This window comes from Chiloscyllium plagiosum, unplaced genomic scaffold (genome assembly GCF_037043375.1).
Source record: "Chiloscyllium plagiosum isolate Xiang-an unplaced genomic scaffold, Cpla_swu_hap1 HiC_scaffold_31, whole genome shotgun sequence".
Classification (NCBI taxonomy): Eukaryota; Metazoa; Chordata; class Chondrichthyes; order Orectolobiformes; family Hemiscylliidae; genus Chiloscyllium; species Chiloscyllium plagiosum.
This window is the reverse complement of record NW_028270169.1, coordinates 37,229,692-37,257,379: the sequence shown is the minus strand read 5'-3', so window position 1 is coordinate 37,257,379 and position 27,688 is coordinate 37,229,692. Positions and strand designations below refer to the sequence as shown.

The following is a 27,688-nucleotide window of genomic DNA, read 5'->3' as shown; positions in this document are numbered from 1 at the left end:
TCCGTCTGACTCATGTACCTAACACTATGGGCAATTTAGCATGGCCAATTTACCTGACCTGCACATCATTGGAATGTGGGAGGAAACCTAAGGAAACCCACGCAGACAGGGGGAGAATGTGCAGCAGACAGTCACCTGAGGCTGGAATCAAATCTGAGTCCCTGGTGCTGTGAGGCAGCACTGCTAACCACTGAGCCACCATGTCACCAAAATGCTGTTCAGCCAAGGTGGCATTCTATTCTTTCCTCTTTTTTTCTGATTGGCACACATTCCACATTGTTTAAAAAATTAATTGAAAATTTAGTTATGTTTTACTTTTCAGGTTCTGAAAACAAGTCTTCTTACGACTCCAGAAGTTTGCACTGATTCTTATGGTGGTGTTGTGACTAATATTACAGTTTGAAATGAAACTGCAACACAATTACCAGAGCCCTAGAACTCATCAATGTTTAGCCTATTACAAGTCATATTGGATTATCACTTCTAAATCTTTCAACAATGTCCTCCCACAATCTCTTCAAAGAATCATTAGGATTCAATGAGTATTTTCACTGAAGAGAAAAATAAAGGACTACTCTGAAAGGTCCAAGAAACATACTCGGAGTCCAGTTGCAATAGTCAAGTGGTGTCTTTATTATGCATCTGGGGAGCCAACGCTCAACAGTCCAGGCATTTCTCCACCAAGGTTCAAACCAGCACAGTTTATATAAGTTTTCATTATCAGTTACAACTTAATAGTATTAGGTGGTCAAGGGCCACACCCATGTGGTAATAATTGTGTTCCTATACGGTAATTGCAATGCAGAGACTTGGTATTCTGTAAATAATGTATATGTATTTTACTTAAAAAGGTTTAGGAGGTGAATTGGTGTGATTTGGGACCATCAGACAATGTGACAATGGCTTTCCCCATTCCTTAAATATGTTATCTTGTGCATTCTTTTTGTGTCTCCCATTTCTTATTCAGGGTAAGCTGCATCATTATTCATATATGCTTTGGCACCCTAGCTGCTGGTTGTGACTGGCACTCGAAAATAAATTTTGTACCTTCAACTCAAACATTTATCTCCATAGCAAGAGGACATAATGTATTTCAGAAAGAGAAAGAAAATGAAATTTAAATTAAATTATCGGTGAGAAGGAGTTTGGCAAAGTAGGGAGAAAGTGACGTTGCAGAGGTCAGTCTTGCAGAGGGGCTTCACATAGATGTTCAAAGAAAGGCACACTCAGTTGCATGGAAGGGACTCCGAGGAAGATATGGTAAGAGAGACATTCACATCTGTGGTCCAAGAAAGGAAGCTTCCTCGAGAAGGAAAGTTTCACCAAAGCATAAAATTCCCAAAGAATTGTTGCTAAAAGTAAATATAGAGAACAAGATGTTTATTATATTTTATAAAAGCGTTGGGCTTGGGATGGGACTGGGCAGGGCAGGATGTTTCTCAAGAAATAGTGCCGGAATGGAAGCTGTACAATAATTAAATAAACAACTGAATTTGGGAATTGGAAGTCCAACTTCAAAATTTGTAGTTGACACCAAATTAGGAGCAAAGTTAACAAAGATGAGAACTTCAAACAACTTGCAGAAGGGGTAAATGGGAAATGCATTTTAATCAGGACAAGTGTCAGGTCACATAGTTTGATCGGAAAAGTAAGAAAGCTACATATGCTTGGGAAAATAAATCTAAATGAGATGGAGAAACAATGAACTCTTGGAATACACATTTGCAAATCATTAAAAATGGCAAATGTTAAAAAAGGCCACAAAAATTATAACAAAAGCACTAGTGTTCAATTTTCAAGGAACAGAATTGAAATACAATAAAGTAACATTCAAATTGATTTTATTAGACAAAAGTTGAAGAACTGAATAATGCAGTGTTTTTCAACCCACAGTCCATAAAGGGTTCTCATCCAAATGACTTGAAAATTGTGTGGAACCATTTAGAGTCATTCATTTGAAAACTAAATCAATTCTTAATTGCGGGCGGCACAGTGGCTCAGTGGTTAGCACTGGTGCCTCACAGCACCAGGGACCCAGGTTTGATTCCAGCCTCGGGCAACTGTCTGTATGGAGTTTGCTCATTCTCTCGTGTCTGCTTAGGTTTCCTCCAGGTGCTCCGGTTTCCTCCCACAGTCCAAACATGTGCAGGTTAGGTGAGTTGGCCATGCTAAATTGGCCACAGTGTTCAGGGATGTGCAGGTTAGGTGCATTAGTCAGGGTTAAACCTAGAGTAATAGGGGAATGGGTCTGGGTGGATTACTCTTCGGAGGGTTGGTGTAGACTTGTTGGACTGAAAGGCCTGTTTCTATACTAGGGATTCTAAATTCTTAACAAAAAGAAACTGTTCTTTAATTTAATGGAAATTCAAAATGTTCACATTTTTGTTATATCTAATACTGTATATGGCAGTGGGAGGGAAAGGGAAGTTCCACAGATTTTCACAATACATTATAAGATTCCTTATTAAAAAAAATTGAAAACAATGTGTTCACATCTGATCTCGAAATAACATAAAAAACTGAAAAACTGAAGAAGGCAAAAATAGATATACAAGAATGATTGCAGAACTGAGACGTTATAATTGTCAAGAAAGATTGGATAGGAGATGTTAATAGCATTAAATAAAGCAGAATTAGAGATATTCCATATTAAGCATAAACAACAACTTAGACAACTGGACCTGTGGTCTGTCTGTATTCTATAAATTCTATGTAATTTTATTTAACAAATTCATATATCCAGCTGATAACAGAAACTGATTTTGAAAGCTTGTTATGCTGTAATTACAATCGCCAACCAACAGTGACACTACAAAATCTCCATTGATGGCAGAATACAATTATTGTGAAACCAAGTTCATACAAGCATTCAAATGCAAATATGGGAATTTATTGTGGAAAAAGCTGATAGAAGTTAGATATAAATACAAGATTTCCAATACATTGATACATGTTCAATTACATAACATCTTCAAAATAATATTGTTTATCAACCTTCAATGTTTATTGATGGAAAGCTCATTAGAACAGTCAAAGCATGCACACCTAAAGGAACCAGTAAACAAACTCACCTATATGTCTATACAACACAGGGATTCAAACCATTTGTTAATAACTCTCACCTAAAGAGAATGTCACATAGATTTAACCTATTACCCTACTTAATTAGCTTCCGAACCAATAGGTTAACTGTAAACTCATTTACCATGTGAGGAATTGAGGATGAGATCTCCTTTAAAGCTAATTCAATAGAGACCAGTGCTGAAGTGCATGAATGCAGATTTGGATGAAAACCATGTGTTCATGGATTGTAAATAAAGACTGCTAGCATCAAAACTTTCAGCAATATATATATTCCAAAACACATGTTTCCATACAAGTAAACATATATGCCCCTGAATGGCTTCAAAAATTCACACCAATAACTGTATCACAATGTTTCCTCTGAGCATTCTTAAGCCGGCTCAAGTTACCTCATTTCATTCAGCAGAAACAGATACAGTATACACATTTCCCCAGGGAGTACTTTCACCAGACACAGAGAAAGAGCCCGTCACTACTCATAAATCCATTGGTATTGCCTTGTTTAAGAAGCTGCATAATGTATGCAATAAAGCATACAACTGCAGTGTACTGCAAAAACAGGAGACTGCAAGATATGACAGGGAATGCTGATGCAACCAGACAGAGACGAGGACAGGAATTGCAATACGTCACTACTGGCTTGAAGCTTTAGTCTGAAATGGGGGTAACAGCAATTGAACCCCAATTTGGCATTCAACAGTGCTTTTTCAGCAAGGTACCACGTTGGTACTCTTTCCATTTCTGGTTGTAGGTTTCAAAAACCTGGACTATGCTTAATCATTCATCTGAGGTTAATGCATCAAAAAAAGAGGATAAACCCAACAGACAGATAATATAATTATATCTATATATAATTCAGTACAAGTATAGTGTCAGTAGTATACAGAAAATGTCTTATTATCTCAATGCTGTAATTAAGGAGGTCAGATGCCATCATGAAATCAATGCAGGAAGAAAGCTCCAGTGTATAATAGCAAACATCACAAATACAGAGAGACTGTAGAGGATATTTCTGTTTTTACTCTCTTTGATATTGCTTCTTTTATCAAAGGCATATACCAAGGCTGATGCAGGAAATTCAGCCACACAAGCCTGACTTCACCATTCAATGAGATCATGGCTGATCTATGACCCAACTCCAGATACCTGTCTTTGGCCCATAGTCTTGAATACATTTGGTATTTTAATAGGCACAAATCAATGACTGCAACATTCTATTTATTACCTCCACTCTGAAGGATGATATTGTGATATAATCATTATAGATCCACCAAATTTAGTCTTCATTAACTAAGAGAAAGCACAGAAAATACATATTTCTGTATAATATACACAGAAACCGCAGCAGATATTAAAATCTTCTGAATGATACCAGATTTCTTGACAGTACAGTTTTCATAATGAATTGTGACGTACAGTTAATTGATTAATATGCTGCGCAATATTATTCCTCTGGACGTTCCTCCTGTATTAGCATGGCTTTTTAAGGGCAGTCCAGCCCATTTTGGGCTGCAATGGCTATTCTAATTACAGCATCATCTTTTAAAATGACACTACTTTGTCGACCTACTGTCGGGAGGGTTGTGGACTCTGTATCACTGCCCAGCGGCTTTTCTATCGAAGTGAGACAGCATTCAGGTGAAAACTATGACCTGTCCGAATCAACGTCATCAGCAATAGGCAAAAATAGCAAAAGCACTTAAAAATCATAGAATGGTCAAAGACAGAAATGCACACACTGAATAGTTACTGTGTTAACCTAAAAGTGTTGGGCTGTCTTCACTAATATACTGCAGAGTGTGTTAAAAGTATACCTTACACTTAATACCATTCAGTTTGCTTTTACGAGAGACATTGGCAGAAATTGTGGTTTAACATTGCTGTAAAGGGTCAGCAGTGATCTACACAGACAGCTGTAATATTTAATGGGGGGGGGGGGGGCACGGCATTCCCTTTTTAAGTAATGATGCAATGACATTGTCACAGTTCTGCAATGGTTTCCTGTTTATGGACGTCAACCAGTTCCCTCCGAGTGCCCAGGAACGAGAAGCGGTCACTTTGAACTGAATTTGTCCTCAGTGCTTGCTTCAGACCAGCTTTGCGCAGTCCCCTGCAGCTGGGGCACTCAAACATACAACAGTTCAAACCCCGACAGCAACCATGTGATGCGAACCTGTCAGTCACATCTGCAGCCCAGCTTTGGCCATACACCGCTCTTACCTGCTGGAAAGCCTCCATTTCCCATCCGTTCATGTTCTGACACAATGAGCGGTGTCCTGGTGCCCCCTCGCTAGTGACAAAGGGATGTTGCGATGCTGACCGCCTCTCCTCCTCTGTCTGTGCTTCCATCCCGGGCTCTGAAGTGAAAAAGCTGCTCACAGCTCCTGGATCAGCTGCCAGCATCCACCGATCCCATCATCAACACAAATCTGTCATACATCAAGCACACAACTCCAGGGTGATTCTTCCCCCCTCCAGTTAGTAACACAAAGGGCAGCAATCTACAGTTTCTATAGAGACGTGAGTCTGGCTTGTGAACCGTATATTTGAATCTGGCTCAACGACACAGCAGGTTCCTCACAGCCAGCCAGTGTACATCAGATCAGCCTGTTTATTCAGCAGCCTCCCATCCATCAATAGACATGCTGCTCCTTCAGCCACAGCGTTGTGAAGGTCCAAGCTGCACTGCAGTGTCAGAGATGTACCTGCTATGCTATTGCTTCCCTATTTGGAACAAATCAACGTTAAAACCCACCACTTCAGAGCCACCTTCTGCAATCCACCAATCCAGTGCTCCTCTCCGGGCTGGCCTATCAGCAGGCAGTGTGTGCCCGTTGCCTGGGTTACAGTATTAGAATGTTGTGTTTGCTATTGATTAGAGAGGTTAGCACACAGCAATCGTGAAACAGCCCTCAGCACACTTCAGAAATGATCCGAGTCACCGTAACCATCCCCCTGCCAAGATCTGAAAGAATAGCATAGTCCGCTGTGCAGTCCTGAAAGAGGGCACTTGAAAGCAAATTTAATCCCCAGGTGACAACCTGCAACAAACACTGGAAACTTATCGGCCGTTCACAGACTGTGGGGCAGGCCAGCATCAACATTCATCCACAGCAACCCATCACTTCATGTGGACTGCTGGGACTTCTCAGCAGCAACTGAATAAAAATGAACTTATAGCAACGACAAGATCAGTATTCTGTCCATGGCGTACTCTCAAATAATTCCGATTAATTAAAGACTTTTTTTTCCAAACTGAAATAATTTATACAACTTCAGGTGAAAGAGGATTTGCTCTTTCAGGTTGCAGGAATAACCCACTGTAAATTCTCAGCTGGCAGTTTTCCTCACAAACAAACTTTAGTCCACTAAACCATAATCAGCAAGCTTGCTGTTTCTGCTCATCTCTCAGTAATGCTGCTGTTAAAATGTAACTGGGAAGTGGACGAATGAATGGCCTCATGTACACACTTTCCACAGAGAAGCAGACAAACTTTGCACAATACATACTAAACTCTCAACATATCTACTGAATAATACACATTGAGTTTCAGTCCAACAGATCAGTTCTGCTCATGCTCCACATGAGCAAGCCATCTCATAACATAAAAACATAAGAACTAGGAGCACGAGTACGCCACCTGACCCTCAAGCCTACTCCGCCATTCAATAAGATCATGGCTGATCTTTTCATGGATTCAGCTCCACTTACCCGCCCTCTCAACAGAACCTTTAATTCCTTTATTGTTCAAAAAATATCCATCTTAGCTTTAAAAATGTTTTCTGAACTAGCATCAACTACTTCAGTGGACAGGGAATTCCAGAGATTGTCCACCTTACTCGTAATGTCTTCATAGAATTCCAAAAGATTTGTTAAGCATGATTTGCCCTTCATGAACACATGCTGTGTCTGCCTAATGAGACAATTTTTATCTAGATGCCTTGCTAGATCTTCCTTGATAATAGACTCAAGCATCTTCTCCAATACAGAAATTAAGCTAATCGGTCAATAATTCCTCATCTTTTGTCTACCTTCCTTTTTAAATAGTGGCATCACATTCATTATCTTCCAGTCTGCTGGAACTGCCCCAGAGTCCAACAAAGTTTGGAAAAGTACCAAAAGTGCACTTGCTATTTTTCCTGCTATCTCTTTTAGCACCCTGGGATGTATTCCATCAGGGTCAGGAGACTTATCTATCCTTAGCACCATTATCTTGCCCAACACTACCTCTTCAGTAATAACGATTGTTTCCAGGTCCTCACCTACCTTTGTCTCTTTGTCAATTACTGGCATGTTATTGGTGTTCTCCACTGTGAAGACTGATATAAAATACCTGTTCAATGCCTCAGCCATTTCATCATATCCCATAACTAAATGCCTCTTCTCATCCTCTTAAGGACCAACATTCACTTTAGCCACTTTTTTATTTAATATATTTATAGAAACTTTTGCTATCTATCTTTATATTCTGTGCTAGTTTTTTCTCATGTTCTATCTTACTTTTCTTTTTGTGGCTTTCTGTTGTCCTTTAAAGTTTTCCCAATCTTCTAGTTTCCTGCTGTTCTTGGCCACTTTGTACGCCTTTACTTTCAATTTGATAGCCTTCCTTATTTCCTTGGACACCCATGACAAACTACCCCTTTTCTTACTGTCCTTCCTTTTCACTGGAATATATTTTGCTGAGCACTTTGAAAAATTGCTTTCAAAGTCTTCCACTGCTCATCAACTGGCCCACCATAAAATCTTTGTTTCCAGTCTACTTTAGCCAAGTCGTCCCTCATTCTACAGATGAAGTAACCTACTTCATCTACTCTTAGCTGCATCCTCTTCTACTGTAGACTCCTGTACCTCGCTTCCCCTTGAAGGTATATATTCTATCCACCTCAACCATTCCATGTGGTAGCAAGTTCCCAATAAGAGGAGTCACTCCTTACATATTAGTTAGACCACAAATTGAATTCCACTTCTGTTGAATTTAACATAACTGTCCTGCTTTTAAATTCTATTCTAAAATGAACAAATTGTATTTTAGGGCCTTTACATGTCTTGTTAATTTAATGTTTTTAATGTGTACCTGCAGATTTCTTTGCTTTGTTTCATCATTTCGACTGATTTTCCAAAGAGTCCATGCGCATGTCATATATGTATATATACTGATCATGTTTCAGGTAGACAGTATACGCAAAATGCATTGGCAAAGCAACACATTCAGTGCTCATTGCACAAATAAACTAACACAGGAAAAAAAATTACATTATATTAGCGCTTCCACATTTTCAATTTTTCATGATAGAAACTATCCCGCAGTCACAGTAGACAAATAGAAGAGGTTGGAGAGGGTAGACAAATAGAAGCATGTCAGAGAGCATAAGGATAGCTCAGAAGCAGCTACGAGACTATCCAAAGAAGGATGCCTACACTGAAATCAGATGTTAACAAATGATAGGGGTAGACCTAAAAATTATCAATAGCATCTTAGATGCTCCATTTATTAGATGAAAATGCCAATAATAAATTTTAAAGGCCAAAATCCAAGACAAATATATCCAAAACTGAGAAACAATTGGTTCTCAATGTTTAATAATAAATAGCTTTTTATTCCTTATCAATAATTTCCTCACTTTCTTATCAACAGACAGAAAACAGGCCAGCATGTTTTCTATTAATGGGTACAGCATCTCACCAATATCATTTGCCTGAGAGAACTTCACAACATTGAAGCACAATTTTTACAATATTACAATTTAAATCATTATTTGTTAACAGAAGGCAAATAAATATTAAAATCTCACAGCTTGAGAAACATGCCTTTATAGCTTTCAACTCCTATTGATGCATAGCTGTCACTCTTGGAACACAGGAGGGTTCAAGAGAGAAGTAATGTATCATTCATTCCTGGGAGTCTGTTCTCACATTCAATGACAACTTAGGGAAATATTGTTATGTTAAAGGTAATTTATAAGTACATGTTCTTCTTGTTACTGTATTCATATGTGACCTGTGCCTTATAATTCCCTTTGGTTGACAAAAAGAATCCATCTCAAATTTAAAATTAATGAGCATCTACCGCTTTTTCCAATAGTTCTATTTTTCTATATTTTTTTCTGTGAAGCATGTTTCCTGACAACTCTCCTAAATGGCTTGCCTTTGATTTATAAGCCATGTCCTTTGCCCTAGATTCCTTCAACAATGGAAGGCATTTCTTTCTATCTACCATTCCATGTTCTTTCAAAATCGTAACAACCCAACAGTTACTTTTACTTTTAGCCTTTTACTCATTCCAAAGGCAATGGGCTGGATTTTCATCAAAGAGGAAGAAAATGATAAACTTCTGAATTTGATAGATATATCCTCTTTTAAAAATTATTCTGCCCACCATAGTTTTGTTCCAGGAAGGTGTGAATGGAATGGAGTTAAGTCTAGTGCCTCTGATGGCAGGCCAAAACAGCAATGGAGATAAGCAAATGGCATGGCTAACAAATTAGAAAACCTGCCTCTATTTGTTGAGACATCAGTCCAGTTTCAATGATGAATATCAATCTCTCAGACTTTCTTCCCTACTTGCAGCCCCCATGGTCCTCCATCCCCTTCCACATGTCCTCATGTCCCTCATGCTCCTCACATTCCATTCCCCCATAATCCTCCATGATACTCCATGTTTCTCCATATCCTCCACCTAATGCCACAAACTTCCCATGATCCTCCACACCTACCCATATGAATGTAGCATTCAGCTAACACTCATGTATTTGAAATAGCCATGTATTTGAAATAAAATGAAAAAAAAGCTCAGAACAATCTAATATCATTGCCACTCAAATACAGTTCATACTAAAAATGATATTTCATAAAAACCGTTGAAATAATAAATCCTCTTTGAGTGGTTAACCGGTTGCAAAAATAAACAAACATCTGTTTCACTAACCACAACAAAGACCTTTAACTCCTTTAATAGTCTCTTATAACCATCAATCTCATTTGCTGCTATTGAGATAACAGGTCCTGGAACTGTGGAAACTTGGCAAAGTAATTGTAATAGCTAGAGATTTCAAAATAAATCACTAAGCTCCCAATAATGAAGCCTTTAAAATTGCAAAAATGGCTGGCTACATTTTTTTCTTTAAGATTGCCTATGAATCATCTTACTCAAGGAGCGGATAATTTTGTTTTTCTCCAAGTGAGAGCTGCAGTCCACCTTTATTCTCAATTTTACGGGCTGGAGAGATTTACACTTAAAGTTTCCACGCAGTGTTTCCCTCAGTTTTGAATGCAGAACAGACATTTCTCAACATGAAAGTGTGCTAATGCATTTCAGCACTTATACAATAATTGTCAAAGTGATAGTCAACTTAGCTTGAAAGGGCGCACTCCTATAACGAATCAATGCAGAAGAAAAAACACAGCGAGCCTCTAACCATTGAAACTGAAAGAATGAAGTTTTATTGTACTTTTTGAAATTCATCATGAGATGTGGACATCACTAGTAAAGCCAGAATTTATTGCCCATCCATCACTGACATGAAACTAAGTGCCTTGCTGACCTATTTCAGAGGGTAATGAAGAGTCAACTACATTGCTGTGAAGTCACAGGTAGGACAGACCAGGAAAGGATGGCAGATTCCAAGCCTAAAGAACACTGGAGAACAGAATCATTTTTTAATGAAAATCAAGACTCTTATTGATGTGTTGGATGTAGGTTTGCTCACTGAGCTGAAAGGTCCATTTTGTTACCTGACTAGATAACAGCTTTAGTGGGCCTCATGGGAAGCAATGCTGAAAATTCCTGCTTTCCATTTATATGTTTGGGTTTCTTTGGGTTGGTGTTGTCATTTCCTGTGATGATGTTATTTCCTGTGGTGAAGTCACTTCCTGTTCCTTTTCTCAGGGGGGTGGTAGATGGAGTCTAATACATCAAAGTCCATTGAAGATGTTACCTAGTAAGGTAATGAAACATCTGGAAGCGAACTTTTCAGCTCAGCGAGCAAACCTACATCCAACACATCAACCTGAGCTACAAATCTTCTCAAAACTCTCACTGATGTGCCATAATCAGATTTGAACCTATGTCTGCAGAACATTACACACATTACACAGAAACAGCTGGAGAAAGCGTTCTCTCCATAGAGTTTCTCCAACTGTTTCTGTCTTTCTTTCAGATTTCCAGCATCTGCTGTTCTTTGCTTTTTGGTTACAGTTTAGAACAAGAAGTTCTGCTCCACTCTCCAACAGAATTTCCATTCTTATCTTTCTTCTTGTTCACCATCGTCAATTTTGTTGCCACTCCTAGTGTTTGACAAGGAATTTGTCAAAACTTGCTTCCACAGTCATATAACAATTCTCAGTGGCTGCCTCTGGCTCAGACTCACTCCACATGGATACCAAATGAAGTTTCATCCTTGGTGTTTTGAATCCATCCAGGATCACACACATCTCCCTGATGTACAACACTCCTCAGATAGCTGCTGTGGCTACATCCTGAGATCCACACTCTCTGCCATATGCAAACTCTCAACCTCTCCTTCCATCAGCACTGGCTCATGTTGGCTCAGAGCTGGCCTACCCCCCAGTTCCACTTCATTCTCCAGCTCATTCAACATTCTAATAAGAAAGTTTTTCTTTTCCTTTCAGGCATTAAGGTACACAAGCAGCAACAACTCAGTGATATTTATACACATCTGGAACCTTCCTTCACTCCCCTTCCCTGTGTCTCCATCCCTCCTTCTAACCCCACCCCATGTTTACTATCCCATCTCAACTTTTGCTCTCTGATACTGAATGTCTTGTAATTAGCAAAGGTCTTAGTTTCATTCCTCTGCACCCACCTCAACGAATTTTGGGACATGACACTGAACTCTTCTTTATTCATCCTCATCTCTGTGCCTATTTCTTTGGAAAGGGAGTCCTCTCCAGAACCTTTCACTCACATTCAACACTCTCCCTCCACCGAGGGAACTTTCCCTCTGTCTCTTGCCTGCTCTCGACCTGTTTGTCAAGACCTGTCGATGTGATACTGGTTGCCTCAATTTCTCTGTTCCCCTCACTCATTCAAACCCTATCTCCCTCTGAACTGACTGCATTCATGCTCTCAGATCCAACCCAGACTTTGTTATCACGCCTACCGAGGAGGGTGATGCTGTTCTTATCTGGTGTGCTGACCTCTACATTGCAGATGCTGAGCGCCAGCTTTTGGCCATTTCCTTCTATCTCCCCCGGACCATGACACCGCCATCTAACACAAGACCATTGTGTCCACAATAGTAACTAATATTATTGCATCTGGTGGTCTCCTCACCACAGCCACCAGGCTCATATTGCCCCAAGTCTGTACAGCCTGCTTCCACCTCCTTCCCAGCTCTGCTTTCTCTCCACAGATGCTGCCATATCTGCTGAGCTTTTCCAACTATTTCCATTTTTCTTTCAATTTCCAAAACGCACAGTTCTTTATTTTCTTGTTCCCATAGAACATGAGCCTGGGGTTCTGGATTACTAATCCAGTAATATTACCATGACACACCATTCTTTGAAATTCTCATCCAGGCTTCTACAGTCATTCTGGTTTTCTGATTTTATATCTAAATTAAAATAAGCCCTTTATTAGATTAAAAGGCTGTTTTAAAACCTGTCAATAAAATAATTCCTCCAGGAAAAGGTGACTTTTCTTTTTGGTTCCACACTCAGGGTCTCTCCAGGTAGCAATGAACTACAAAAGCTTCACAAAAGACACATGACTCCACAAACATTGCACAGGGTGAATGCAGAGGGAGGGTTAGGACTGTAACCAGCAATGTAACTAACCAGGGCATATAGGCAGTCTACCAGCCAGAAATGGATAGATAGAGGAGGAAATCCCAGAATCAGGTCAACCCACCACTATCAAAGGACATCCAACTCAACCTGACTTGGCAAAACTGCAGGCCAACATGTCCTTTCGAGGATATGGTGCCCAGATGTGTACATTAAATCTTGATCTGATCTAACCAGGGCTTTGCATAGCTGTAGCGAAGCATCTACCCTTTATATTGGGTGCTTCTGATAAAGGGATAACAATAATCTAATAAAGGGCTTGTTTTAATTTAGATATAGAATCAGAAAACCAGAATGACTGTAGAAGCCTGGATGAGAATTTCAAAGAATGCTGTTAATACAGTTTATCAAGACAAAATGTTTTGGAACAAATCAAACAGCAAGTTATGTTACACTAGGAATTGTATAATGTGACAGGACTAATTAATAACCTAAGGCATCCTGACACAGTAGCAACTAAAAATTTTACATCCACTTTGAAAGGGAGAAGATTAGGTCTACAGCTTTTAAGCTTAAATAAGGGCAATTATGTCAGCATTAAAAGCTGAGGTAGCTGAAGTGAACTGGCAAATGAGATTAGATTACTTACAGTGTGGAAACAGGCCCTTCAGCCCAACAAGTCCACACCGCCCCGCCAAAGCGCAACCCACCCATACCCCTATATTTACCCCTTACCTAACACTACGGGCAATTTAGCATGGCCAATTCACCTAACCTGCACATCTTTGGACTGTGGGAGGAAACGGAGCACCGGAGGCAACCCACGCAGACACGGGGAGAATGTGCAAACATTACACACAGTCAGTCGCCTGAGGCGGGAATTGAACCCCGGTCTCTGGCGCTGTGAGGCAGCAGTGCTAACCACTGTGCCACCGTGCCGCCCAGAGATTGGAGAACAGATCAAGAGAGACATAGTGCCAAATATTTGAGGGATCAATCCTATGGAAGAAAAATATAATTGTGCAGAAATCAATGTTAAGTCATATGACTAGTCAGAATATCAAGAATGGCACAGCATTACTAAAAGTTAATCTAGACAAAGAGATTACAATATGTGAGGTAGCTAGCTAGGAATGTGAAAAAGGAAAACAAGAATTTGTAACGTGAGTGATGATCCTTTAAAGAGTATGAGTGGGGAGTTAACAGTGGATGAAAAGGAAATTGCAGATGAAATGAACAAAATTTTGCTTTTGTCTTCACTATAGAAGATACAAAAGAAATTCTAGTAATAGCTGAAAAGCAGGAGTGAGTAGGAAGAGAGGAACTTTACCAAATTACAATCATGTTGACTAAGCAAACTGTTGGAGCTAGGGACTGACAAATTTCTTAGTTTTAAAAAAGATTGCTAATGAGAACGTAGAAGCCTTGGTGACATATTTCCAAAATTCCTAAGATTCGGGAAAGGTTCCGTTAGACCGAAAACCAGCAAATGTAACCAATCTATTCAAGAAAGGGTAGAGGCAGAAAACTGGAAACTATTTGCTAGTTAGCTTGGTGTCAGTTATGGGGAAGGTGTTGGAATTGATCATTAAAGAGATTATAAATATGGATTTAGAAAAACCCAAGGTAATCAGGAAACCATATCTAACAAACATTCTTTGAAGTTCTTCAAAGGAGCGTCATGTACTATAGATAAAGAGGAACCCTATAGAAGTCCTATACTTGTATTTCCAGAAGGCATTTGATAAGGTAACACATTTATGGGAGGCACGGTGGCTCAGTGGTTAGCACTGCTGACTCAGAACACCAGCGACCCGAGTTTGATTCCAGCCTCAGGTGACTGTGTATGTAGTTTGCACATTCTCCCTGTGTCTGTGTGGCTTTCTTCCCGGTACTCCGGTTCCCTCCCATATTTCAAAGATGTGCAGGATTGGTGAATTAGCCATGCCAAGTTGCCCATGATGTTCAGAGATGTGTAGGTTAGATGCATTAGTCAGGGGGAATGGGTCTGGGTGGGATATGCTTCGGAGGATCAGTGTGGACTGGTTGGGCCAAATAGCCTGTTTTCACACTGTAGGGATTCTAGATTCTATGAAAAGGTTATTGTAGAAAAGAAAGTTCATGGCATAGGAAGTAACAAATTAGCATGGATAGAAGATTGGCTGGCTAGCTGGCTGGCAGAAAACAGAGTACATACAAATGGGTCTTTGTGGGATTGTAAGGGTGTGATCCGTAGAGTCCTCCATGAAACCTTTACAATTTACATAATGAATTAGATGAGCCATAAAGGCACGTTAACTAAATTTGCAGGTGCCAACAAGATGGATAAAAATGTATACTGTGAAGACGACACAAGGGCAGATGTGAATGGATTGATTGAGTGAGGAGGTAAAAATCCAGCAGATGGAGCATAATGTGTGAAGATGTTCACAGTAGCCGGAATAATTAAAGAAGCAAAATGATAATTACAGGAAGATAACTGCAGAATGTGATGTGGAGGTGCCAATAGTGGGGTAGACAAACTTAAAAGTCACACAACAAAGTTACAGTCCAACAGGTTTATTTGAAATCACAAGCTTTCAGAGCACTGCTCCTTTGTCAGGTGAAGTCCTGAAGTGCAGAATGTGGAGGTGTCGAGGGATTTGGATAACATGCCGCATTCTCGTGTATGAGCCACAAAAGGTTAATATGATCATAATCACGAAGACTAAAGGAATATGTTCAATTATTACAAGAGGAATTGAACATGAAGATATGGATGTAATGTTTCAGTTATACATGTTATCATCTAATATAGTCTGACAGGAAGTCTGAAACCTAATGAAATTCAGGAATAAGTGATGGATATATTACTTAACAGTTAATTGGATGAGAATTGACTGTGTAAATATGTGGAGCTAGTAATCTGTAGCGTGACAGTTTAATGAAGTGTGGTTAACTGAAATAAAGCTTTTGTTACCACACAGAAGTAGGATAAGCAACAAGGGTTTTTTTTTGGAATTGAAGCCTGATGATTTAAACATAGGTAAAACCAGATTATTAACTTTCAATAATAAGATCAATCAAAACAATGATTTGATATTGCTAATGAGATGTTTCCAGATTTTGACAAACTTAAAAAGACTGAGGATAGTACAGTGAGAGAGTAGATAATGGAATTTAATAGATTGCATGCAAGACTGCAAAATTTCATTTGAAAATTCCAAAATGAGTGCTGGTATTTACATTACTGGACTGCATCAAAGTGCCAACTAAGGATATATTTCTAGTTTTGACTGGAGTTAAATTTACAGATAAACATAAACTGCAAGAATAAACAGAGGAAGCACTAAAATAATTCTTAGGAAAGCATTCCTTTCCAGCAACAGTCATACCTGCTGGAAAGGGGGAATCAGTGATGTAACAGAAATTGGAGGGCACAATGTTAACAAATTAGCAAGTCTGTCTTGATGCAGGTCACAGGCAATGTATAAAAGGAGATTTATAACTGAGATAAATAAGACAAACACTATTAACAATTTTGGAAACAAAGAAAATTTGAGGTGTACATTAAGACAACGAACCGCAGATATATTCAATTAATGTTCACGTGCAATTCAAAGTGCCAGTATGCCATGAACTGTCTTAAACAGTGTAATTTATTATTCAAAACTCAACATGAAATGGAAGATTTGGAAGGAGGAGATAGGATACACGTGAAAGACAGGCACTGTATTGATCACAAGAATTCTCAGACCAGTGATGAATGCATTGGTGGCACAATCTTTTATTTTACAGTATTAAACAGAGAATACATGTCTATTGTGTTTGGAAAAGACTGGCTAAAATGCTACCTTGATTCTCTGAGTAATAGGAATCAGAAAAAAGTTAAGGAATTTGAGAGTTTGGGAAGAATTACTCCCTAAAATCTCTGAGAAAGAGTGGTTATTTCTTGCAAAATAATCAGGATCATTTTATTAACATTTATTGCATTCAGTGAAATTCCATTGTTATTCAGTAAACCATTGATGAAGAATGTACAGATGAAACTGGATCTGAAAAATGTCAAAGCTATTGGAACATTTACGTATTTATAATTTACACGATCAGTTTCCGTTCAATGGACCAAAACCTTTCCATTAAAGAAATTAAAGAAGTGTTATTGACATCAGGAGGTAGAAATTTAGAGGAAGTCTCTATGACTCTAAATCAATTGCATTAAAATTGCATTGGCAATTTATCCATCTGTCTTCAAAAAGGTTAACAATTCTTGTAAAAGACGCAGAACTAATGGATAGGGAGTACAATGAACTCATAGAAGAGATTTGAGATTCATAAGAACATTGAAGGATGCCATCACAGATCACAGTAAGAGTACCCTTACAGAATAAAGGAAAAACAATTTCATTTTACATTTTGTAGATTTGGCAAACAGTTTTCATCAGTCAACAATAACAAATTGTAAAGATAAGAACATAATTTTTAAGAAGGGAATAGAAAAGTAGATAGGAACTAGACTTGGATCACCAATAAAACTTCTCACTGGTAATAGTGGAGAATTTTCTAACGTTAAATTTAGAGATGTGTGTGTGGATATGAACATATTAGGAATGAATTTGTTAACAGAAAGCCCTTTTAGTGATGGGGTGTAAGAAAAGATATATGCAATAAAAGACAAAATGGCTCAAAGTTCTGGCAGATCAGCCAAAGTGTAAATTATTGTCTGCACGATCAAGGGTTAAGAATTTGTTGCAGATGGTTGGAGGATATATCCATTTCAATTAGTTTTTGGATGGAATCCTAAAGTTCCATTTGTAATCAGTGATCATCTTGGGAAGAAGCAGCAATTACTCCCACCTTTTCAGAGCATTTGAATGTACCGCACACAGGCAAAAAGGCTTTCATTAAAGCCAAAGTCTCAGAAAGAATTTTTCAAATCTTAGGACCTTCAGAACTTTCAGGGAGTTATTGTTTGGACACTGATTGATCTAACAGGTGTCCCCTTAAATCTTTGAATTGCAGTTGCAAGATCGCTGCTGTGGCATGACATTTTAAAATGCCCCTTCTCAGTGGTCAACATTAATGGCTTGGCAATATTGGCACTGATGAAATTTTTGCCACCATAATATGGGCACGCTGTCATAGCTGTGACTGAGCCCTCTGCCATTCCATCTGACTTCTTGTGGGAGCTCTCAAGGTTCCCTTATTTCCAGGTGTAGCTGGCCATCATTAGAGATCATTGGCATGGAAATAGAGATTTACTGCAGATCCCTGGGTTTCAGTTGTGATTTTTCTTCCTAGTCCATGGAAAGCTACCTTTGGAAGCTGAAGTAAAATTCAAAGGCTTCAAAGACCTTATCAAATGTAATGGTTTTTGGCATCAATTCCTGGTTATCTTTTGTCAGGGTCACTGCTGATTGTATGCAGGGGCACCATGACACGATTTTGTCCTGGAATCTCAGTGAGCCTGCAGGCAGCCCTGTATCGTTAGAATCAACAACATCCATTTGTCCAGTGTGGTCACAGCGGGAAGTTAAGACTGGATACTTCTAGTCAGTTAACATGAGGCTCCAGTAATTGTGAATTGATCTGATTACTTCCGTGGTTGTTCCACTTGAGTTCTGCCAGATAGAGTCATTCACTCGCCTGGCTTTCTCAGTATCAGCTAGGGTCCCTTGTAAATGGCTTGCAAACCACACACTATCTCTGTCACTATACATTAATGTCATAAACAGATTATGCAGGCCACACCACACTTGTAAGAAACAGAGCTGAGGAAAGATGTGGATGCTTTGGAGAGGGTTCAGAGGAGATTTACCAGGATGCTGCCTGGACTGGAGGGCTTATTTTATAAGAGAGGTTGACTGAGCTCGGACTTTTTTCATTGGAGAAAAGGAGGAGAAGAGGTGACCTAATTGAGGTATACAAGATAATGAGAGGCATAGATAGAGTCGATAGCCAGAGACTATTTCCCAGGGCAGAAATGGCTAACACGAGGGGTCACAGCTTTAAGCTGGTTGGAGGAAAGTATAGAGCGGATGTCAGAGGCTGGTTCTTTACACAGAGAGTTGAGAGAGCATGGAATGCGTTGCCAGGAGAAGTTGTGGAAGCAAGGTCATTGGGGACATTTAAGAGACTGCTGGACATGCATATGATCACAGAAATTTGAGCGTGCATACATGAGGATCAATGGTTGGCACAACATCGTGGGCTGAAGGGCCTGTTCTGTACAATACTGTTCTATGTTCTACACAATGCCAGCACTCAATATCCTAGGGAGCCAAAATCCAAGGCCAGGGAAAGATACAGAGGGCCAGAGAGAGGTTCACATTAAAGGCAGAAACAGACAGTTAGTTAACTGAGAAGATGTTGTGGAAATATGGGGAAAAAGACAGAGCAGTGGGACTAACTGAAGAAGTGAGAGCTTTGAGAGGCCAGTGAGCTCTAGCAGAGTAATCTTCTTGTAATCCTTAAATTGTTGCATTGATGTAATAATCTTCATATTGTTTACTCAGCTAGTCACTTCTAGTTAGAACAGAAAGGTGGCTAATCATCAGGTTTTAAGGAATCCACATCCAACATGGTAAGCAGCATTGTGGTGACAATGGCAGGCCTTGGCATAACCACAATGGTGATTGGCGCTTTTTCTAAATGGCACTGACGAAAACAAATTAGACTTTTCCCTATGGTGGGGGAGCTCAAAGCTAGGGGGCATATTTTTAAGGTGAGAGGAGAAACATTTAAAAGGGACATGGGGGGGGAGCTTTTTCACAGAGTGTGGTTTGTATTTGGAATGAACTGGCAGAGGAAGTGATAGATGCAGGTACAGTTACAACATTTAAAAGACATTTGGACAGGTACATGAATATGAAAGGTTTAGAGGGATTTGGCACTAATGTAGGCAAGTGGGATTAGTTTAGTTTGGCAAACTTGGTTGGCTTGGAGTAGTTGGATCAACAGGTCTGTTTCTGTGCTGTATGAATCTATGACCATATAGCAATCTAATTAACTTGCCAAGGAATAACTAAAACATCAAATTCAGAGAGATATTAAAATTCTTTGATAATTATTTCAACTTCAGAATGAATAAAATTCTTAAAAGGGCAAAATGTAACAATTGAGTATAGCACTCAGGTGAATCAATAAATAATTAATTTAATCATCTTTACAGGCTAGTTGAGGGATGAGACCATGATGACTTAAAGTCAGAACTCATAAGAGACCAGATTGTCATCGGCAAAAGTCTTTGTCTGATTTCTTACAGTCCACAGAGGTTTAAGCTCTAGAGAAAGATGGTTAAAGGAGCAGAGTATTGGGAATTCAAATAGATCAATCCCAGGAGAAGATAAAACTTCAAACAGGCCCCCTATAGAAACTAATCTTTTCTTGGGCCACATTGCTAGCTATAAAGGCATAATTGGGATCCTTCAAAAGACAAGCCAACACACAATTCCCAACTCTAGACTCAGTCCAGGATCTTGACAGATTCTTGGGTACAGTGAAATCAATTGATAAAATTTTTATCTAAGTCAGCAACCATTACAAAACTCTTGAGTTCCTCAAGAAATACGGTGTTGGAATTTTCACCAAGAAAATCATTTTCAGAACATGGGATCCCTGACTTGGTTGTTTCAGCCTACAAGCCACAATTCACAAATGGGTGTCTCCAGCTACTTTGCAGCCAGTTCAGGATTTGTGTGCATCGCAGGCTCACTGCTGCACCCAAACTCTAACCAGGATGGCCAAGCTCGGAGTCAGAACGATTAGCTTACTCTTACAGAAGAATTCTGACTCCTCACGACACTGTGAAATTATTGGTCCACTGCATTCACATGCAGTCCAATGCTGTCAAGAGCCACTGTTAGGCAGGAAGCTGTCTCCTTATCCTGTCGAAGAAATTTGTTCCACACTAACATCGTTATGGTTACCATGTGGCACATGATAAAGAACAAGCCCTATTGCAAACAACACACCACATATTACAATAAAAGCCACTTTGCAAGGCATTTGCTAGAGTGGGGTGTGAGACATGAATCTTGGATTACGGGCTTAAAGAGAAAAGATACAACTGGCCACAAAGACGTGCAAACTACAGAGATTGTACATCATTCATTCTGCCAAAGCAGCCTTACAAAGGAACTGGAGGATCTCATGTAATTATGGATGAGTCATCCACAGATTATTAATGAGATAGCCCAAATGGAAAAACTGGGAACAGGGAACTACAGACCTTACACCATTAAATGTCAACTACCTTCTACCCAGCAAAATACTATTCTTTCAAGTCCAGAGAGAACATATTCAAGGAGAATAATGAAATCTGTAGAACATCTGAATTTGTAATTCTTGCAAGATTTGGCGGGAGATGAGGTAGAAGTATACATATGTATAGAAATAAATTTCTAACAATAGTACTATGAGAAAAGAAAAGATGTGGGGATTGAGGGGAAATGTTGGATCTGATTCTGAAAGGACTTGAAAGGATTAAGACTTCATTAAGTATGGTAAACCCCACCTACTTTGATGATGTCATGGGGACTTAGAGCAAGGAAGGAGGTTGTAGGTGATAGACCTGAGTCTAACATTTTCTGTAGTAATGCACATTTTAATGTACCAGTAAATAGTTGCAGCAAAGCATTAAACTTTATATTGTTTGTTCAACTAGACACTCTAATTAGACCAGTAGGTTGGCTTTCCTCATCCATGATAGACCACTGTGGGTTTGAAGGAACCCACATGCAACAGGTCCAATTCAGGAGGTTTATCAACAAAATCTGAGCATATGTAATTGGGTACAATATACTGGAATGGATTGAGAATTGGATAACAGACAGAAAACAGAGTAAGAATAAATGTATCATTCTCAGCATGACATGTTGTTGCTATAGGGGTACTGCGAGGATTAATGCTAGTGTCATTGCTGTTCATGGTCTATATAAATAATTTGGGTATGAGGTCTGAATGAAATATTCCAAATTTTCTGATGAAACAAAAGAAAATGTGACCAAACACTTCTGGTTGAGAACTTTCAAACTTAATGCCTTGATGTAATCTTTAGACAGAAAAATTGCAAATGTAACATATTATTTAACAAAGACAAGAGTGAATTCAGGAAATTCTAGATGAGTTTATCTAATATTTGTTGTGGGAAGGTTATTGGAATCAATATAAACTGATGCAATCTATTTCTTTACAGTTCTAAACTACCTGCTTCAGAAGAAATAATGTCATACATTTAACTTCAATCAGGACTTTTTTCAATCAGAAACCAAAAACTTTCCAAGCTGTAGGTTTTTACCCCAATACAATTTCTAATCCTTCAAAACTGAAAGCAAGTCAATGTCCCTCAATGTTTTCTCGATCCAACTCAAAATTCTTCTAATGCAAACAAATTTCCATTTTATCCAAAGACTTCTCTCGTTTTTCTCATATTAGTTTAAACAAAATCATGGCTCCAGAAATGCTGACAAGCTAAACCCCTCATATAAATCCAAACTCAAAATAAATTCATACCACTTACAACACACCCTGGAAATGTTCAATGAATTTTACAAAAGTATCTTTTTCCATGAGTTAGTTTCAACCAAATCAAACATGCAGTCATGTGATATCTTGGAGCCACTGCAGGATTCTGTGTCCACTTTAAAGTCATATTTTATTAGAAAGGCTGACATATCATATTATAATTACAGAAACTTGGCATTTCAACAGATGAGGAGAGGACATCATACCAGTGAAAACATGCATTAATATTCATACAATGGACACAGGCATGATACAGTTAGAATTCAACAGAAAGACTTGGACAAGCTTCTTCCATTCTGTCACATCATCTGACAATGCAGTCTCACTATTAGCATTATGTTAAAGCCATATACCTTAGTTGGAAGGATTCACAAGTTGATAGTGACTGTTGCTGTTCCATTATTCAAATTTTAATAAGTATCATGAAGAGTTGAGACCACAAAGAAATCTTTGAGAGATACAATGATTTACTTTCTTCCATTTCATTTATTATCCTTACTTCTACCACCTAACCAATCTCCCAATCAGGTTAATAATTTGTCTGCAATTCTGTGAGTTTTAACAGTATGATAACAGTCTTTTCTGCGGAATTTTATCAAATCTCTTCTGAAAGTCCATACAGACTGTATGCTTAGATATTCTGTTACTAGCAGTTACTTTCTCAAAAAATTCAAATAAGTTTGTTAGACATGACCTACCCATTACTAATCTATACTGGTCCTCTGTCATTCGCCAAATCACACTGTCCTTAATTATAGATTCCAATAACTTCCCCACGACAGATGTTGGATAACGTGGTCTATAATTTCCTGAATTCACTCTCATTTTTGTTAAATAATAGGTTACATTTGCAATTTTTTTTTCTATCTGAAGGGATTATGATGACTTGGAAGGTCAAGGGCAGGAGTCTCATGGAAACACTGTCACCAGCAACTTCCCCTCCAAGTCACCCTCCATCCTGACTGAGAATTAACTAGCTGCTCCTTTACTGTCACTGGATTAAAATCCTGGAACTCAGTCTCTAATATCACTGGGCGTGTACCTACACCATTTGGTCTGCAGTGATTCAAGAAGGTAACTCACCATTGCTTATCCAGACAGTTAAGGATGGGCAATAAATGATTACTTTACCAGTGACACCCACATTCCCAAAAACGGCACGGTAGCACAGTGGTTGTGGGCGGCACGGTGGCACAGTGGTTAGCACTGCTGCCTCACAGCGCCAGAGACCTGGGTTCAATTCCCGCCTCAGGCGACTGACTGTGTGAAGTTTGCACGTTCTCCCCGTGTCTGCGTGGGTTTCCTCCGGTTGCTCCGGTTTCCTCCCACAGTCCAAAGATGTGCAGGTCAGGTGAATTGGCCATGCTAAATTGCCCGTAGTGTTAGGTAAGGGGTAAATGTAGGGGTATAGGTGGGTTACGCTTCGCCGGGTCGGTGTGGACTTGTTGGGCCGAAGGGCCTGTTTCCACACTGTAATGTAATCTAATCTAAATCTAATTTAATCTAAATAAAAAGATTTCAAAAACTTTTGAACCAAGAGTGTTTAGAAAGATTTTTTATAAAGTATTCACAATTTCCTCACTAGTCACCTCTAAATCTTATGGCGAAAACCATCCAGTCTTAGGGATTTGTCAGTTTTTGTGCCATACTTTGTCCTGTTCTGTTTTATTGCTTACCTTAATTTTAGATTAGGTTAGATTCCCTACAGTGTGGAAACAGGCCATCGGCTCAACAAGTCCACACCGACCCTCCGAAGAGTAACCCACTCAGACCCTCTGATTAATGCACCTAACATTATAGGCAATTTAGCATGGCCAATTCACCGGACCTGCACATCTTTGGATTGTGGGAGGAAACCGGAGCACCCGGAAGAAACCCATGCAGACACAGGCAGAACGTACAAACTCCACACAGACAGGTACCCGAAGCCGGAAATAAACCTGGGACCCTGGTGCTGTGAGGCAGCAATGCTAACCACTGTGTTTTGATTATTGATTCAAAAGTTCCTAGATTGTGAGGTATAATATTACTTTTGTCTACCATAAAAGTCGCTGAAAGTAAGCTTGCAAGGGAAGCAAGCAGTGAAGAAGGGAAATAGTATGTTGGCCTTCATAGTGAGAGGATTTGAGTACAGGAGAAGGGATGCCTTGCTGCAATGGTATAGGGCCTTGGTGAGCCCACACTTGAAGTTTTTGTCTCCTTATCTGAGGAAGGGCCTTCTGGATATGTAGGAGTGCAACAAAGGTTTGTCAGACCAATTCCTGGGAGGGCAGACCTCATGTATGAAAAGAGATTAGATCAGTTGGGACTATATTCACTGGTGAAAATATGTTGCTGGAAAAGCACAACAGGTCAGGCAGCATCCAAGGAACAGGAGAATCAACGTTTCGGGCATAAGCCCTTCTTCAGGAATGTTCACTGGAGTTGGGAAGAATGAGGAGGGAACTTCACAGAAGCCTATAAAATCCTAAAAGTGATAGACAGAGCAAATGCAGGAAACATGATCCCAATGACTGGAAAGTCCAGAACCAAAAGTGTGAGGATAGGCCATTTAGGACTGAGATGAGGAGAAATTTCTTCACTCAGAGAACGGTGTAAACTGTTACTGAGGAAAATTGAAGGCACACAAAATATATTTCAGGGAGCATTTTGATTATTTCTACTATAAAATTTGGTAGAGATATATCTGTCCAAGGAAGAATCAGGAGCTGGTCTGTTTTCCACCTGGGTTTATTTATAATAGCCAGAACAGTATAATAATACATCACTACTCTTCCACAGACCAGGATTTCTCAGATGGGGTATAGGCTCTTCCAATTATTTTTAATCAACTTCATCAGACAAGTTATGACACATTTCTGGGGCAGGTGAATCTCCTAGCTCAGAGGTTGGGACAATTCCACTAAACCACAAGTCACCTAACCCTGACTCTTCATAATTGACCTAATCATTATATACATATATGTGTGCATAAGTAAATGTATGTGTGTATTTAATCACATAGATATATATATAAATACATACATACTCATTTGATACAGTAATTGCAGCATTACTATCAATCTCACATTCTTCCTTTTGGATACTCTTTAAAACCTGTCTCCATGCCATGTTTTTAATAATCAGGTTTAATTAGATCATCACCTGACTCGGTATGATACTCACTTTATAATGCATGTGTGAAGCACCTACTGTACTTTATTTGTTAAAAAGACTAATAAAAACAATTGATTCAAGCAAAATGCTATGGATAATAAAAATAAAAACAGAATGTGCCTTCAATTTTCCTCAGTAACAGTGTTTCTAATATTGAAAATGATGGTTAAAAATAGAATTTCTGGTTCACAATAATGTAGCTACACATACCTACTGAATTGTCCTGTTTTTTCTTAGAATCCTGAGAAATGTAACAAGTCTAGTTGCATTCATGAACCGAGAGCAGTTCATTTTTTTTTTTCTTTTTTTTTCTACTTACAGTGTGGAAACAGGCCCTTCGGCCCAACAAGTCCACACCGACCCGCAGAAGCGTAACCCACCCATTCCCGTACATTTACCCCTTTACCTAACACTACAGGCAATTTAGCATGGCCAATTCACCTGACCTGCACATCTTTGGACTGTGGGAGGAAACCGGAGCACCCAGAGGAAATCCATGTAGACACAGGGAGAATGTGCAAACTCCACACAGACAGTGACCCAAGGCTGGAATTGAACCTGGGTCCCTGGTGCTGTGAGGCAGCAGTGCTAACCACCGTGCTACCCGTTCTGCTTATTTTTTATCCACAATAAAGATGAAACAACCTACATAAATTAGGGTAACAGTAATGGGTCACCATTGAACAGTATGTGTGCAATCCAGTTAAACAACACAGAAAACTGAACACAGAGTTAAAGCAGAAATTGAGATTTGGACAATTATACTGTTGCTGTTTCAATTTTTCCAAGACCGAGCAAACTGTTTAACAGGGTTTATTGAAGGAATTAGATAAAAGCATCTCTAAGAAATCTGGGCAAATAAGGTTGTTGTGAACCAAGCTAAGGAATTTGTGTAGACATGTGCCATTCAGGGAACAACCATGTCTGGAGATCTCAAAACCTTTGGGACTAATCAATGCAATGGGAATGTAAGAAGTTCTATATATCAGATTTGTAGAAATTGAGAACTGCATGCAGTGCTTGTGATTGTGTTCATATTTATAGATGAAAGATCATAATGTATTCTTTTTATAATATAGGTTCTAAAGTGAAGACAAAATGCATTTTAGTTTTCAGTTCTGCTAAGGTCTTGTTTTATATAAAAAGATCATAAAGTCACTTTGAGACATAAACAGTATTTCTAAGAAACACATTACTTTAGCTACTTGGTGAGAGAATTACCACAGTGTTTGTTGACTTGAGTACTATAACCCTAAAAGTGGGGGTGGGGCTTGGTGAGTCACATAAATAGGTTCATTCAGGGAGAGGGAATCAATAATCAAAAAGAAGTGCTGTTAGCAGCAGTCTCTGAACAGAGCAGGACAGGACTGAGGAAACGTCCTGATTTCTTTAAAGAAAGCTCCAGAAATACAAAGATGTGGAGGTACCAAAGAACAAGGCAGAAATTTAAGGAACTCACGTTCAGGAGTAATAATGAGCCAAATTAGGAGCTTGTTTACAAGTCTGGGAAGAGACATTAATTGAAGAAAATAATATTAAATGAATGCACAAAAAGAGAAATTGACTACAGCCACGCCAGCTGAGCAAGAAGCTTTAATGTGGAAATAGAAATGGCGCCTCACTGAGATTTCAGTGTCTGTGATGTCTCTCCTGGAATAAATGGAATGAACATTTATTTCTGATATTTGTATTGAGAGCTTTCCAAAGTATCATTTGCCTCTTAATTCATGTTCAATATGCATTGGTTGTGATTTGTATTGAAACTGAAGTTAGAAAAAATGAAATACTGTTGGCAATTTCTTCATTTGTGGGTGGTTTAGCAAATCTGATTATTTTCATTTGCAATTCCCTTACACAAACATAATAGATGTCTATTTTTCTTAGATTCGGAGATGCTGGTGTTGGACTGGGGTGAACAAAGTTAAAAATCACACAACACCAGGTTATAGTCCAACAGGTTTAATTGGAAGCACACTAGCTTTCGGAGCGACACAATCACCTGATGAAAGAGCGTCGCTCCGAAAGCTAGTGTGCTTCCAATTAAACCTGTTGGACTATAACCTGGTGTTGTGTGATTTTTAACTTTATTTTTCTTAGAAACTTTATGTGGCAGCCTTTTATGTTGTAAAAGGAAGGTTTGTGCTGACTCGGTTAACTTTATGTTAAGCGTTGCCTGGTATTGCTCAAGAGTTCCACTTT

At 39.1% G+C, this 27,688-nt stretch overlaps 1 protein-coding gene across 9 annotated transcripts in view; it reads right to left on the bottom strand.

Moving 5' to 3' along the window:
• The window catches only part of tspoap1 (TSPO associated protein 1), a 299,740-nt gene that overhangs the window by 215,314 nt on the left and 56,738 nt on the right, over positions 1 to 27,688 (bottom strand). For 8 of the 9 annotated variants that reach the window (XM_043718641.2, XM_087977432.1, XM_087977430.1 and 5 more), the window contains exon 1: positions 5,305 to 5,828. The exons of the other annotated variant lie outside the window; for it this stretch is intronic. In XM_043718641.2, coding sequence (XP_043574576.2) covers positions 5,305 to 5,487 — 183 coding nt within the window. In that variant the 5' untranslated portion in view covers positions 5,488 to 5,828. Of the gene's footprint in view, positions 1 to 5,304; positions 5,829 to 27,688 lie in introns of those variants that run through there. 9 annotated transcript variants of the gene reach the window in all.